The sequence below is a fragment of the Mustelus asterias genome, chromosome 2 (assembly GCF_964213995.1).
Source record: "Mustelus asterias chromosome 2, sMusAst1.hap1.1, whole genome shotgun sequence".
In the NCBI taxonomy this organism is placed as follows: domain Eukaryota; kingdom Metazoa; phylum Chordata; class Chondrichthyes; order Carcharhiniformes; family Triakidae; genus Mustelus; species Mustelus asterias.
This window is the reverse complement of record NC_135802.1, coordinates 22477512-22491397: the sequence shown is the minus strand read 5'-3', so window position 1 is coordinate 22491397 and position 13886 is coordinate 22477512. Positions and strand designations below refer to the sequence as shown.

The 13886-nt window shown below is 39.8% G+C and overlaps 1 protein-coding gene across 5 annotated transcripts in view; it reads right to left on the bottom strand.

The window, feature by feature from the left end:
- rbm33a (RNA binding motif protein 33a) overlaps window positions 1-13886 on the bottom strand; it is a 173088-nt gene that overhangs the window by 109821 nt on the left and 49381 nt on the right. For 3 of the 5 annotated variants that reach the window (XM_078232260.1, XM_078232278.1, XM_078232295.1), the window contains exons 5-6: window positions 6041-6371; window positions 792-932 (exon numbers count right to left, since the gene is read on the bottom strand). In XM_078232260.1, coding sequence (XP_078088386.1) covers window positions 792-932; window positions 6041-6371 — 472 coding nt within the window. The remainder of the gene's footprint in view (window positions 1-791; window positions 933-6040; window positions 6372-13886) is intronic. The other 2 variants (XM_078232269.1, XM_078232286.1) reach the window with 2 other exon arrangements.

The window sequence follows — 13886 nt, the reverse complement described above, 5'->3', positions numbered from 1 at the left end:
GTGTGGGGTTACAAGGATTGGACAGGGTTGAAGGCCTGGGTAAGATACTCTGTCAGAGAGTTGGTGCAGGCTCGATGGGCCCAATGGCCTTTTCTACACTGTAGGGATTCTATGATCCTATGAACCCTTGCCGGCCTGACAACCCTCCAAGATCTATACATTTCTCCTGGTCTGCTTTCTTACACACCTCTTGATTTTAATCAACCACCGGGGATGGTCGTGCTTTCAGCTGTCTAAACCGTAAGCTCTGGAATTCCCTCGCTAAATCACTTTGCACTTCTCCTTTAAGACTCTGCTTAAAACCCATCACTTTATCAAACTACCAGTCATTCGTCCCGATAGCTTATTACGTGGCACAGTGTAAAGTTTTGTTTGATAACACTCCTGTGAAGCACCTTGGGATGTTTAGTGTTAAAGGTGTGAGATAAAAGCAAGTTGTTGTTGAGACTTGAAAAACAAGTAAACATCTTTTCACATTGCTATGAAGAACACTTATCCCAAAATACTTTTTCTCACTACTTCAGCAAAACTGCTCAGCTGGGGTGCCTGTGTCCTGCTAAGATTAATTAAACCAGCATGGGCAGGTAATCAAACCTAGGGTCTTGTAGCTTGCATGGTTTAATGCATAAGCAAGCAGATCATTAGGCAAAACTGCTTTTCAAACTGTTTGTTAATTCTTCCCCCAACAGTCCACAGTTGAGATGATGAATCCCTGTCCACTGTCAATTCCACAATTTAGCCACTATTGAATGTGTCAAAATTCCTCTGTGGAAACACTTTGAAGTTCTTACCTCTTCATGTTCTTGGGCAGTTTCGACAACTTGCTCCTGTGTATCGGCAGCTGCTGGTTCTTCGTATTCTTCATTGTCTTGAGTTTGCAGGTCTCCAGCTATATCCTGGTTTGTGGCATAAAATTGGGTATAGTCTTCATCCTGACAATAATGATAAGTTTACCCTTGCAGAAAATTGTATAATTCAATATATTGGGAAGTGCATATAATTTTTCCTTCCTATTTCAAACAGCTGAGGTGTAGTCACTGCAAGGCATCATTGTGAAGCAATCTCTTAACCACACAACTGATCACTAGCAGCTCTATTTATTACATAAACAGAAGTAGATATGGGTTTCTTACAAGTTTGTACTGACCTGCTGAACACATGTATACGTTGGAGCTTGGAAAACAGATATTTTTAACGATTTCACACCCAAGCCCCACATTATTTACTTCAGTCCAGTCTTTTGATTTGATTTATTGTCACATAGATTAGTATACAGTGTAAAGTATTGTTTCTTGCGCACTATACAGACAAAGCACATCATACATATGGAAGGAAAGGAGAGAGTGCAGAACGTAGTGTTACAGTCATAGCTATGGTGTAGAGAAAGATCAACTTAATGCAAGGTAGATCCATTCAAAAGTCTGATAATAGCAGGGAAAAGGTGTTTTTGAGTCGATCTTCCATTTTGTTTTACTGTTTCTATTTTGCCAAACTTGGTGCATTTCCAGCATTCCTTCACAAAGGTTATCACTCAGCTATTAGCGATTTATCTGGAAATATCCTTTTGTCCTCCGAATACGTTTATTCTAACTCGCATGATGTACCTGCACCAGAACTTGTAAATATCAAACAGTCAGTATATCAATATTCAGTAGTTTAACCTCAAATCTGAAGCCGTACTTTAGTATACACCAAATAATGTTTTGCTGTTTGGAACCAGTATCTGCAGTAACTTAATCATTTAATTGTCTACTCTCAAGTTGAGTTGTGATGTAATTTGATTCAAGCATATCTTGGCTTTATCAATTTGCACTTATCATAACCTACATACTAAGGCTGGAACCCAGATTTAGAATGCAGTGGTGCTCAATTTCAAATTTATAAATTGCAAATGTCACTGTTATTTGAAAAGGGAGGGAGAAAAACACGGGTTATTACAAACCTATCACTATATAAATGGTGGGAAACTTACAAAATCTCAAACAAATATTAGCTGATCAGATAGTCAGCACAGATTTGTAATGAGCAGGGAATGCCTGACTACCGTAGTTGATACTTTTCTCTGAGATCACCAGCATTGTGTAGGCGAGTGTCTTCGGATGTGGTCGATATAGACTTCAACAGTGCATTTGATATTTTCCACATAAGAGATTTTTTAAAATGACAGCACATGGAATTGGAAACATTTTGTGATATGCACTGGTAATTGGAAGCAGAAAGTTGAGATAAAAGAAAAAATTGAGATTGGAGGAATTTGATAACCAAGGTATCTGCATTGGAGTCTCAAATTATCACCATGGCTTGGATGAAAGAACAGAATGTTGCAAGTAATACTCGAGTTAGGATAGATGGTAAGTTGCATGGTTGAGATGAGAAGTTACAAACATACATAAGATAAAGCAAATGACATCACAAGTTCTGCGGGGAAGTATGAGGGACCTGAAGAAAAATAATCGGAATATTTTCCTAATGGTGAGAAAGTGGTAGCAATGCAGGAGCAAAGGAAATTGGATATCCATGTATATAAATCACTAAATTACTAAAAGATCTTGCACAGCTAGAAAACGTAATCAAAAGAGCTAATGGAACATTGGAAACTACGCTTCAATGCTACAGTGCGTTAATCAGACCCTATGTGGAGTACGACATTCCTTTTGAGCACTCAACTTCAGGAAAGATATATTCCTGGAAGGGAATATATCACAGATTCACCAAAACTATATCAGGACTAAGTTATAAGGGCTGGATGCAAAAAAATTGGATGCAGACTCTGCTAATTTAATAAGCACTTTAGTTAATTTACAAGTACAAATCCTGGAATGTAAAAGCTTCTTGTTTCGGGACCATGATAAAATAGGGGGAGGAGTGGAGGGGGGTCAGAGGCTAGGTATCCAGTGATGAGTAACTCATCCTCCCTGACTCCTCAAAGACTGTCTACCATCTACAGGGCATAAGCCAGAAGGGTAATGGAATATTCTCTCCTATCTGGGCAAGTGCAGCTCCAACAACACTAAATTTTATTTATTAGTTACAAGTAAGGCTTACACTAACACTGCAATGAAGTTACTGCGAAATTCCTCTAGTCGCCACAGTCCGGCACCTGTTCGAGTCAATGCACCTAACCAGCACGTCTTTCAGACTGTGGGAGGAAACCAGAGCACCTGGAGGAAACCCATGCAGACACGGGGAGAACATGCAAACTCCACAAAGATAGTGACCTAAGCCAGGAATCGAACCCGGGTCCCTGGCACTGTGAAGCAGCAGTGCTGACCACTGTGCCACCATGCTGCCCCAACACTCAAGCAGTTGGGCACAATCCAGGGCAAAGCAGCTCACTTGATTGCTACCTTTTCACAAACATTGAATTCCTCCACCACTGGTGAACAGTGGTAGCCCCTTGCACCATCTACAAGCTGCACTGTAGGAACACTCCAAGGTTCCTGAGGCAGAACCTTCGAAACCCACGACCACTGCCGCCTAGAAGGACAAAAAGCTGGGAATACCACCACCTGGAAGTTCCCCTCCAAGTCACTCACCATCTGGCTTGGAAATGTTTCACCATTCCGTCATTATCGCTGGGTCAAAATCCTGGAACTCCCTAATAGCACTGTGGGTGTCAGTGTACCTGCGCCTCAGGGGCTGCAGCGGTTCAAAAAGGCAGCTCACCACCACCTTCTCAAGGGTAAGTAGGGATGAGCAATAAATGCTGGTCTAACCAGCAATGCCCACATCCCATAAATGATATTTTTTTTAAAGTCTGGGGTGGGATAGAATGCCATGCCCACCACTTACCTGGATGAGAGCAGCTCCAATGACATTCAAGCTCAACACCATCCAGGAATATGCAGCCCACTTGATCAGCACTACCTTAATTATTCATTCCCTCCACCTACACACAGCAGCAGTGTATACAAATGATAAGATCCACTGCAGCCACCTGCCAAGCCTGCTTCAGCAGCATCTTTAAATCAGCAACTTCTATCACCGAGCAGGATGTGGGCAACAGAGGCATGGGAATACCATCACCTCTCCTCCAAGCAACACATCATCCAGACTTGGAACTACATCAACATTTCTCCATTCTCACTGGACAGGATTCCAGAATCCTCAAACTCCCTTCCTAACAGTACGGTTAGGACCTGTAATAGATGGGCTGCAGCAGTTCAAGGCAGTGGCTCAACAACACCTTAAGAGTAAATAGGGATGGACAACAAATGCTATACTTAGCAGCAAAGCTTACATCCTCTCCAAGAATAAAACAGGGGCATAATCTGAAGCTAAGAATTTTAGGGATGAAATGAAAAAACAAAATGTTTATTCAGTGGAAATCTGGTACACACTAACCAAAAAAGCAATGGGTGCTGGGTCATTTTAAATTATCAAGGAAGATCCATAAGTCTTTGAGGGGTCAGAATATTAAGGGATTTGGAAGAAAGTTGGGTAAATGTAGGAGAGGTATACATCAGCTCTGAAGCAATGAAGTTGAGGTAGGGGTCAGCTATGATCTAATTGAATAGCAGAACAGGTTCAAAGGGCTGAACGGCCTCCCTGTTCCCAACTCCCAATTTATCATGGTCCCAAAAGAAGAAGCCGTGCAATTCTTTTTCACAATACATCCTTTGTACTTCCATATAAAATAAAATTATATAATTTACATAATCTGCATTACAAAAAAACATGTTGCAGCCAGGAGAAACTGAAGAATCTGGTGATCTCCAATTTGAAAAAATGCAAATGGATGTCATGCCATATTTAAATTTTTTTCTTGCAGTCAAGGCAGGAGGCAAGGATGCTGAGAAAATGAATAGTTTCACTTTTTCCAACTACTGTGTGTGTCACTGTATGCTCGAGTCATATCTACAGATGTGCGTTCAATGCACAGTAACGTTCTGTCAGCATGGCCCAATAACACATCTTAACCAATTTTTTTTTTTAAACGCTCCATAAAACATCAGTAAACCTCCATTTTCTACTGCCATTTTTACATCCAAAAGATTTACCAGAGGTTACAATGTTAACAGCCTGGAGACGCAAATTCAAATCAGTTTCGACAGGCATTCACACTGACCCCAATAGAATGAATTTGCTAGCCTTGAATGAGTCTCTGAAAAGGGAATTTTCCTGCATTGCTTAGGGCACTTCTTGGCAGAAATAGAATTGAGCATCCACGAGAGATGAGGGTAAATTGGACTGATCAGTCATCACAGAAGAGTGTGCGCGTTTTTGGGTAGGGAGGAAAAAATTGTATTTAAAATACTACAATGCTTAATTACACCACATTATTTTCCCAATAATTCACTAAAATCAATATTAAAATCTCAAGTGATATTGGAGAATTCTGAAAGCTCTTCTCATACAAATATTCTTGTATGTTTCAAAATTACGACATCACTCGAAAGAATTTAAATTTTCTGGTCAAATGTCAGCTTTAATCATTTTCCCGAAAATAATTTTCCATGTCATAACAGATTCACTGTAGAGAACAGCTTCTATTCCCATTCAGAAATGCACTGACTTATGTGGTTTTACCCACTTAATGATGATAAATGCTTCTACACTAGAGATCATCTCAAAAGCTAAGAGTTAATCTCTTTATTCAGCTTAAAGCTGCTATGTGCTGAAAGAAAGGATGCAGAGAACATCAATCATTTCTGGAAAATTAACATTCTAAAGAGGTCAGTAATCTATGCACCTTTACAGAGCTCAATCAGATCCCATCCAATCTGCTGATAAAAAACCTTTCACCTTAACTGTGCTTGACAATTGGCAGTGTATCTGCATCAGACAATGCAGGCTTTTTCACAAAGATACAACCCTCAAGGTCATAATGCCAAGCAGTCTCTAAGCCTGTCAGAAGAGTATTGCCTACCTCCAAACAAGCTGTCAACATAAACTTTGTCAGACAGGAGATAAAGAAACTGACAGCAAGTGATAATAGGTCTAATTTTCACACCTCCCCTGGGACAGAAATAGTTTTAAAATCAGCCTGGATCCTGGTGATGAAGTGTTATCTGAAATGATACAACAGAAAAGGACTTACTTGAAATTCATCATCTAGAGGGTCATTGATTTCAAGGTCTAACACTTCATCATTGTACATTTCTTCGCCCTGTTCTGCTGGGTAATCCATTTGGTCGTCTCCAAGCTCTGTGTCGTTGTCTTCATACTCCACACCTTCTCCCTCTTCAGCATATTCGTCCTGACCATAGCCTTCCATTTCTTCTTGTGCATCTTCTACAACTTCGAGAGCTGCATTTTCTCCGTAATTGAATACCTCTTCAGTAGATTTATCGCCAACACTCTTGGATAATTCTAAGGATGTACCCGTAAAAGACGTTGAAGCATTGATGTCGATAGACACACCTTGGTAACTGCAAGGAAAATATAACGGACTTCATATACTTTAAAATGGTAAATAAGTGACCAAAAAATGCATCGATTTATATCAAAATGTTATTCAACTTAGAGTTGCATATCTTTTGCTTTTAAATTCCATTGACATTTCAAAAATATGTAACCAATTTTAAAAAACACATATTTTGGATGTATACCAGACAAAAGCACAATATTTTATGTAAAATTCAGTCTTTATTAACATTAAATAACTGGCCACATTTTACACCTTGCAATGATGACCCGAAACCATTATTATAATCACACAGTCCATTCCAAATTAAAATCCTTGATACTTTGTACAGTAAAATTATCTAGCATGCAAGGGAAATGGGCAATGTGGGTTAACCATAGAAATCATCAAAACCCTACAGTACAGAAAGAGGCCATTCGGCCCATCGAGTCTGCACCGACCACAATCCCACCCAGGCCTTACTCTCATATCCCTACATATTTACCCATGAATCCCTCTAACCTACGCATCTCAGACACTAAGGGCAATTTTTAGCATGGCCAATCAACCTAACCCGCACATCTTTGGACTGTGGGAGGAAACCGGAGCACCCGGAGGAAACCCACGTAGACACGAGGAGAATGTGCAAACTCCACACAGACAGTGACCCAAGCCGGGAATCGAACCCAGGTCCCTGGAGCTGTGAAGCAGCAGTGCTAACCACTGTGCTACCGTGCCACCAAAATGCTGTTAATGGAAAATTGCATTTACTAATGGAATACAGCGCAATACTTATAAGCGTGGATTAACTCAGGGATTAAAGAACAGTATTCTTTTTACACCAATCTTCCAACAAAGTTAAAATGGCAAGTATAAGATAATACAATATCCAGGAAGGGGTTCCATTTAATTTTGCAATTGCTTCCGGTTGATGACAATTCAAATTAAGGGAACATTAAAAATTGTAGTTAGTAGAATGCCGGATATCTCAAAGTTTACTGCATTACAATTTAATTACAACAAATCTTAAATATGAATTAAATCATTTGCCATTTCAAACTTTCTCAATTTTCTTCATAAGAATATTTACATGGCAAGAAGATTTGATCTCATCTGGTTAGTCAACTTAAAAAACTGTGATCACTAGCCAAGCATATAGATTATTACATCTGTTACCATTTCTGTCTTGCACTTGTTTTCTTCTCGTTACATTTTTGTCATGAAAGTATGACAAGACTTTCATACTTTTTGTTAACCTTTGCGATCCTAATTGACACTCCGATAATGGAAAATGCCTATGTAACCCTGTCACTTCGATTGGACGATCTTACCACCATATATTGAAATGTCACTTATTGAGGAACGTGGGATTGGCCACAGTAAACCTGGAAAAACTGCACAATATCTGGCTCACCCAGCTTTTCACCAAACGTGATACTGGAGTCCTGGTTAAGTACATTCAAGGTGCTCCACACCTGCTTTAGATGGGTGACCCAGTTACTTGGAAGTCACTGGCTTACAACGTGGCACTTGACATGTTTCCACTTGGGTGAGAAGGTTCGGGGGAATGGGGCAGGCACGGTTGTTAAATCTGATTTGGGCGATGGCACACGGAGATCCAAAAGCCAGGTGGTGTTAGATGAGAAAGGTTTATTTGTAATTCATTCGTGGGACATGGGCATCACATTTATTGCCCATCCCTAGTTGCTGCAGCTCTGGAGTCACATGAAGGCCAGACCAGGTAAGGATGGCAGATTTCCTTCCCGAAAGGACATTAGTGAACCAGATGGGTTTTTCCTACAATCAACAATGATTTCAGTAAATTCTTAATTCCAGATACTTTTTATTGAATTCAAATTCCACCAGCTGCCATGGCAGGATTTGAACCCTGGTTCCCAGAACATGAGCTGAGTTTCTGGATAATACCAGTAGGCCATAGGTTAATAATATGCAGAAATACTACACGCAACTATTAATTAAGTGAAATTAACCAGATTTTAAAACAAATAGTAATTTAAATATTTAACTTCAAGAGGGGAACAGGTTTGGCAGAATCAGAATGAAATTATTAAATTCTACGTAATTGCCACCTACTCCTTAAAGTTGCCGCAATCTGTGGATGTGTTCTGGCGCCCCTCAGTCACCTCTAGTTTCTTCAGAGGGAACACTATAAATCGGTCTTCTCACAGGCAAAATTAGATTAAAATGATGGAAGTGCAAAAGGGAAAAATATTCAGTGATTCAGCTTGTTCTTCGAAAGTTATGAATTACACAGCAAGTGAGACTGCCCCAACAAGTCAGCCAATTACATCCCTGCTCTGTGTGTAAAATGTTAATGTTACGCAAATAGTACATAAATGCCCACGAGGCTCTATTTTTGGAGAAAAGAGAGATAGTTTAAATGCTAGCAAAGACGGATTACATGGAAAATAATTATGTTTTTAATTACACCAGCTGCAAGTCACTGCTTACAAGTGGGTTTTATAAAGCAAATACTCCAACAATTGCTAATAACATTTCTGTAATTTTAGGGATTTTTTTAAATGCAAATTTTATGTTACATCAGTAAGTTCTGGAAAAAAATTATGTTCCAATACCATCTCTCATCCCAACCAAGAGATACTGGAAAATGCGACCGGCATCGAGGGTTAGGATGCCTCCTTAGTCTGAAACTGCTGTTTATTATAAAAGTTCTACCACATTAAAAGAACTCAATGGTTAAAAACAGTCCATGCTGCCAATCAGCCACAGTGCGTTGGCTACTGACTGCAATTTTACTAGCAAGGGAAGAGAAACGATTACAAAGAGCAGTGCTTAAAAATCAGCATCAAAAATTCAGTTACCAATTGAGATGTAACTAACCAAATTAGAAACTTTAAATAAGCTTCATTTCCCCTTTTTATTTAAAACAAATCAAAAATAACTGATAAGAACATTGGTCAGGTAATAGTAATGCTGATTTTCTGAGAGAGGGTCCAAACAGGTAATTGACAAAATGCCTACCCACTGATATTTACTTTAACATTTTCCTTATCCCCATGCCTCTTTTATATTACCGATGTTTCCGAAACAAATTAGATTTTGCTAGAAGGGATAGATGTTCAGCATTTGAAAAGGTCAGTGAATGCGAAATATAATGAAGCAATATCTTGACTGCTGGCTTCTACTTTGCTCTTGGATGCTTTCTCAGTGTTCTACGGACTGTGTTCTGAGCTCAACATACCTTCATATCTACAGGACATCAACATTCATATAACACAGATGTTTTCATTTATTAGCCCACTATAGCAAACAAAATGAGGGGAAAGCTACATTTTAAATAAAAAAATTCCTTTTTTGCACGTGAAGAGCTTCCAATTCTAAATTCCCAGCACTGTCTCATTGCTGAGTTTTCAACCTGCACCTTAGGTGACACCTAAACCCTAATATTAAAATGACAAGGTGACAGAGACCAAGGAAAAGAGAGTATATATGAACATTCCATTCAGCCCATCAAGACCACCCTTCATATAAGCCTACAACTCCCCAACTGTGGCATCTCAATAATGTTTGAATGATTCCAGTTTTTAACCAGCAATCTCATTGGAAAACCATACCAAGTATTAAATCGTGGCGGTAAAGGGTTCAACAGCACAGGCTGTTTTTAATTATTTGCACCCAACGCCCTTTATCCTACAATTATCAGCCTTTTTGCCGTTCTCTATATTGCTCCAAGGCTTTGATCATCTTCCTTGTGTTTCAATGTCTAGAAATGAACAGTACACAAGCTGTCACCCGATTCGAATATCAGGCAATGTCACCGTGATGGCTTGAGACCTGCGCTCTACTGAATTAGCAGTGTCGCTCAGAATTCTGTTGACTGCTGTTCTGCAATGACTGGACATCTTAGATATTGAGTTTACTATCACTTCCAGATTGCTTTTAGATTTTCCCCGAACCATTTTGGCACCATTCATTGAGATGTCAAAAGATCAATCCACAATGGAAACTAGTCTGTCAAATGCTACGATAATTCTGAAAAGAACCCAAAGGAAAGCAATCCATAAATCAATATTACAGCCTGAGGTTCAGGCAAGAAAGACTCAAATTTTCTGCAAAGTACCAAAATAAAGCGCCTGTTCTCCACCTATTGGAGGACTTAATGTAAATTGAAGTACAATGTGTGCTTCTTAAAATAAATCTGAAAAAAGATTTCAATGCATGAGATGTATATTCAAATATGTGTTTCCAATTTAGAAATGTTCACTGCACCAGATACATGTCCAAAGATGTGTGGGTTAGGTTGATTGGCCATGATAAATTGCCTGAGTGCCAGAGGGATTAGGAGAGTAAATATGTGGGTTTACGGGGATGGGATCTGGGTGGGATTGTTGTCGGTGCAGGCTTGATGGGTCAAATGGCCTCCTTCTGCACTGTAGATTCTATGACTCTATATATAAACACAATTAGCCATGGGTTCATCACTGAACAGTTTGAGTTGGTAACAAGTTTAAATTTAGCACCCACAGGATTTCAACAAATGAAAACCCATAGGGAGAAAACGCTGGAAAATCTCAGCAGGTCTGGCAACATCTGTAAGGAGAGAAAAAAGCTGACATTGCGAGTCCAAATGACCCTTTGTCAAACTTTTGTCAAGCCCTTGACAAAGGGTCATCTGGACTCAAAACGTCAGCTCTTTTCTCTCCTTACAGATGCTGCCAGACCTGCTGAGATTTTCCAGCGTTTTCACTTTTGGTTTCAGATTCCAGCATCCGCAATAATTTGCTTTTATTAAACGAAAACCCATCTTTTATTTTATTCACTCATGGGACATGGGTGGCCAGCATTTATTGCCCATCCATAGTTGTCCTTAAGAAAGTGGTGGTGAGCTGCCTTTTTGAAATGCTGTAGTATATCTTTTTCCAAAAGTTGGGCAAGAACCCCAGTCCAATAAGCCCCAACATAAACTTGATCTAAACCTTTAAGATCCTGAGAGGTATTGACTGACAGGGTGGATACAAAGTGGATGTTTTCTCTTGTGGGAAAATCTAGAACTAGGGTTCACTGTTTAAAAATAAGGGGTGGCTTATTTAAGACAGAGATGAGGAGAAATTTCTTCTTGGAGGATAGCGAGCCTCTGGAACACTTCCTCAAAAGGCAGTCTTTGAATATATTTAAGGCAGAGCAAGATAATTTTTTGATTAACAAGGGAGTGAAAGGTTTCGGGACAGGAAGGAATGTGAGGTTTAAGTTACATTCAAATCAACCATAATCTTACTGAATGGTGGAGCAAGCTCGAGGGGCCAAGTGGCCTCCTCCTGATTCAAATGTACATAACTGCAATCTAGATATATTGTTTTCAGCCAGTCAATATGCCACAGAAACTTTCAGCAATTGCTAATAGAAAGAATGTTTCTATTACCCTGATAACTCAAATGCTCAAAATGCCAAAAAAACCTAAATATTGAACGCCACTCACCACAAATTCGGCAGTGAAGGACCTTCAACACGGCATGGCATTTATCACAGATCAGGCCCTGAACAATAACCTGAACTGAATAAAATAAACATTTAGTCCAACACCGGACCAATCTATAAATCTGAAATTTCCTTGTCCCCAATGTCAGTACCACTGAAACAACTACACCAAAAAGACTGAGAGCACAGCGTTATTACAAAAAGCAGATGGCACTGAAAGATTGACAGTGCTGAGATTTACTTACAAATTACACAGAGACAGAAATACTGTGTGTGAATATTTATGAAGATATGTTCTTTTAAGGGTATTTTCTTTTCCATATTCCATTGTTTTTGTTCCAGGAAACAACAAAAAAATGTCAATTACAATTAAGATTAAATACATTCTAGCATTTTTTTAATCAGTCCTTAAAGAAAGCATATGCCAAATACAATGGAAATAAACTCAGATTGCAAACTGAAATGGTTAAAAGGCAGTCTAAAAATATTGATGAGTCAGTGATTTGCTGTTGCCTTGTGATTTATCCATACAGAGGAATATTCCTTGAGATGTACAGTATTTCCTTGACACTTGGAGACAGGAAAACAACCCCAAACCTATGTAATAATATATATGCAATGATCAAGCCATGGCAAGGAAATAGTCTTGGGAAGCATGCAATGATTTTTTTAAAAACCACAATCCTCCAACGCAAGCAATTCCTTACTGAGGATCATCCACACACCTCAGAACTTGCATAGTGTACCTAGGAGCTGCCTAGTGGTTTCCTTCATTGAACCTGTCGAAACAAATCTGTCAAAATTGTGACTGATAAGTGAAAATTTAGTGAAAAAAACACCTTTCAGGCAATGACAAATATGACTTTCAAAACAGCCCAAGTTACGGATGTACACAACATTCTGCATAACTCTTCATGCATTGGCGGATAAAGTAAAACATCAAATACTTATTTTTCCAGAATTTAGTAAGAAATAGTAGATTCAAGTGGAGATCCTTCATGCTAATTGTGTATCTCGGGTCACTATTTGTGTGGAGTTTGCATGTTCTTCCCGTGTGTGTGAATTTCCTCCGGGTGCTCCGGTTTCCACCCACACTCCAAAGGTACGCAGGTTAAGTTGATTGACCATGCTCAATTGCCCCTTAGTGTCAGGGAGATTAGCAGGGTAAAAACATGGGGTTACGGGGATATGGCCTGAGTGGGTTTCTTGTTGGTGCAGGCTCAGTGAGCCAAATGGCCTCTTTCTAAACTGTAGGGATTCTATGATTCTATCTTGCGTTTATTTTCCTGTCAAAAGTGTGATCTATAGCTTTTGGCAGTCACAATCTGAAGTACAAGTCAGAGTGATTTCCACTGGGGTAGTGATGTTTGTCCACACGATTTTGTGCTGGTTAACCCATTACTTACTTTTGTGTGTAGAACATGATGAATCTCATGTGGGGGTAGGCAGGAAGTCGTCCTCTCTGCCGTTACCTCATGGGGTTGAAACTCTGGGCACCATTTTTAAAGGGCACCTTTGCTTGGCCACCACTCCACCTTTCTCGCTATCGCTACCTCCTCTCACTGGACCTCCATGAAACTTTCACCTCAAGCATACACTTGCATTCATAGACGCTCCCCAAAAAGGACAATGTTGCAGCAATGCATTGTTAATCATGGAAGAGGTCCACCTCTCCAGGTGCATGCCATTTATGGCGGTCATCGAAAGTTCTAATGCCTTGCTGGTGGGGAACTTAATTCCAGCAAGGTTGACTTTTAAGAGCATGTATGGCATGCTAATATTTGCAAAAAGGCTTCTCAACATAGTCATAGAGGTTTACAGCATGGAAACAGGCCCTTCGGCCCAACTTGTCCATGCCGCCCCTTTTTGAAACCCCCAAGCTAATCCCAATTGCCCACATTTGGCTCATATCCCTCTATACCCATCGTACCCATGTAACTGTCTAAATGCTTTTTAAAAGAAAATTGTACCCGCCTCTACTATTACCTCTGGCAGCTTGTTCCAGACACTCACCACCCTCTGTGTGAAAAGATTGCCCCTCTGGACACTTTTATATCTCTCCCCTCTCATCTTAAACCTATCC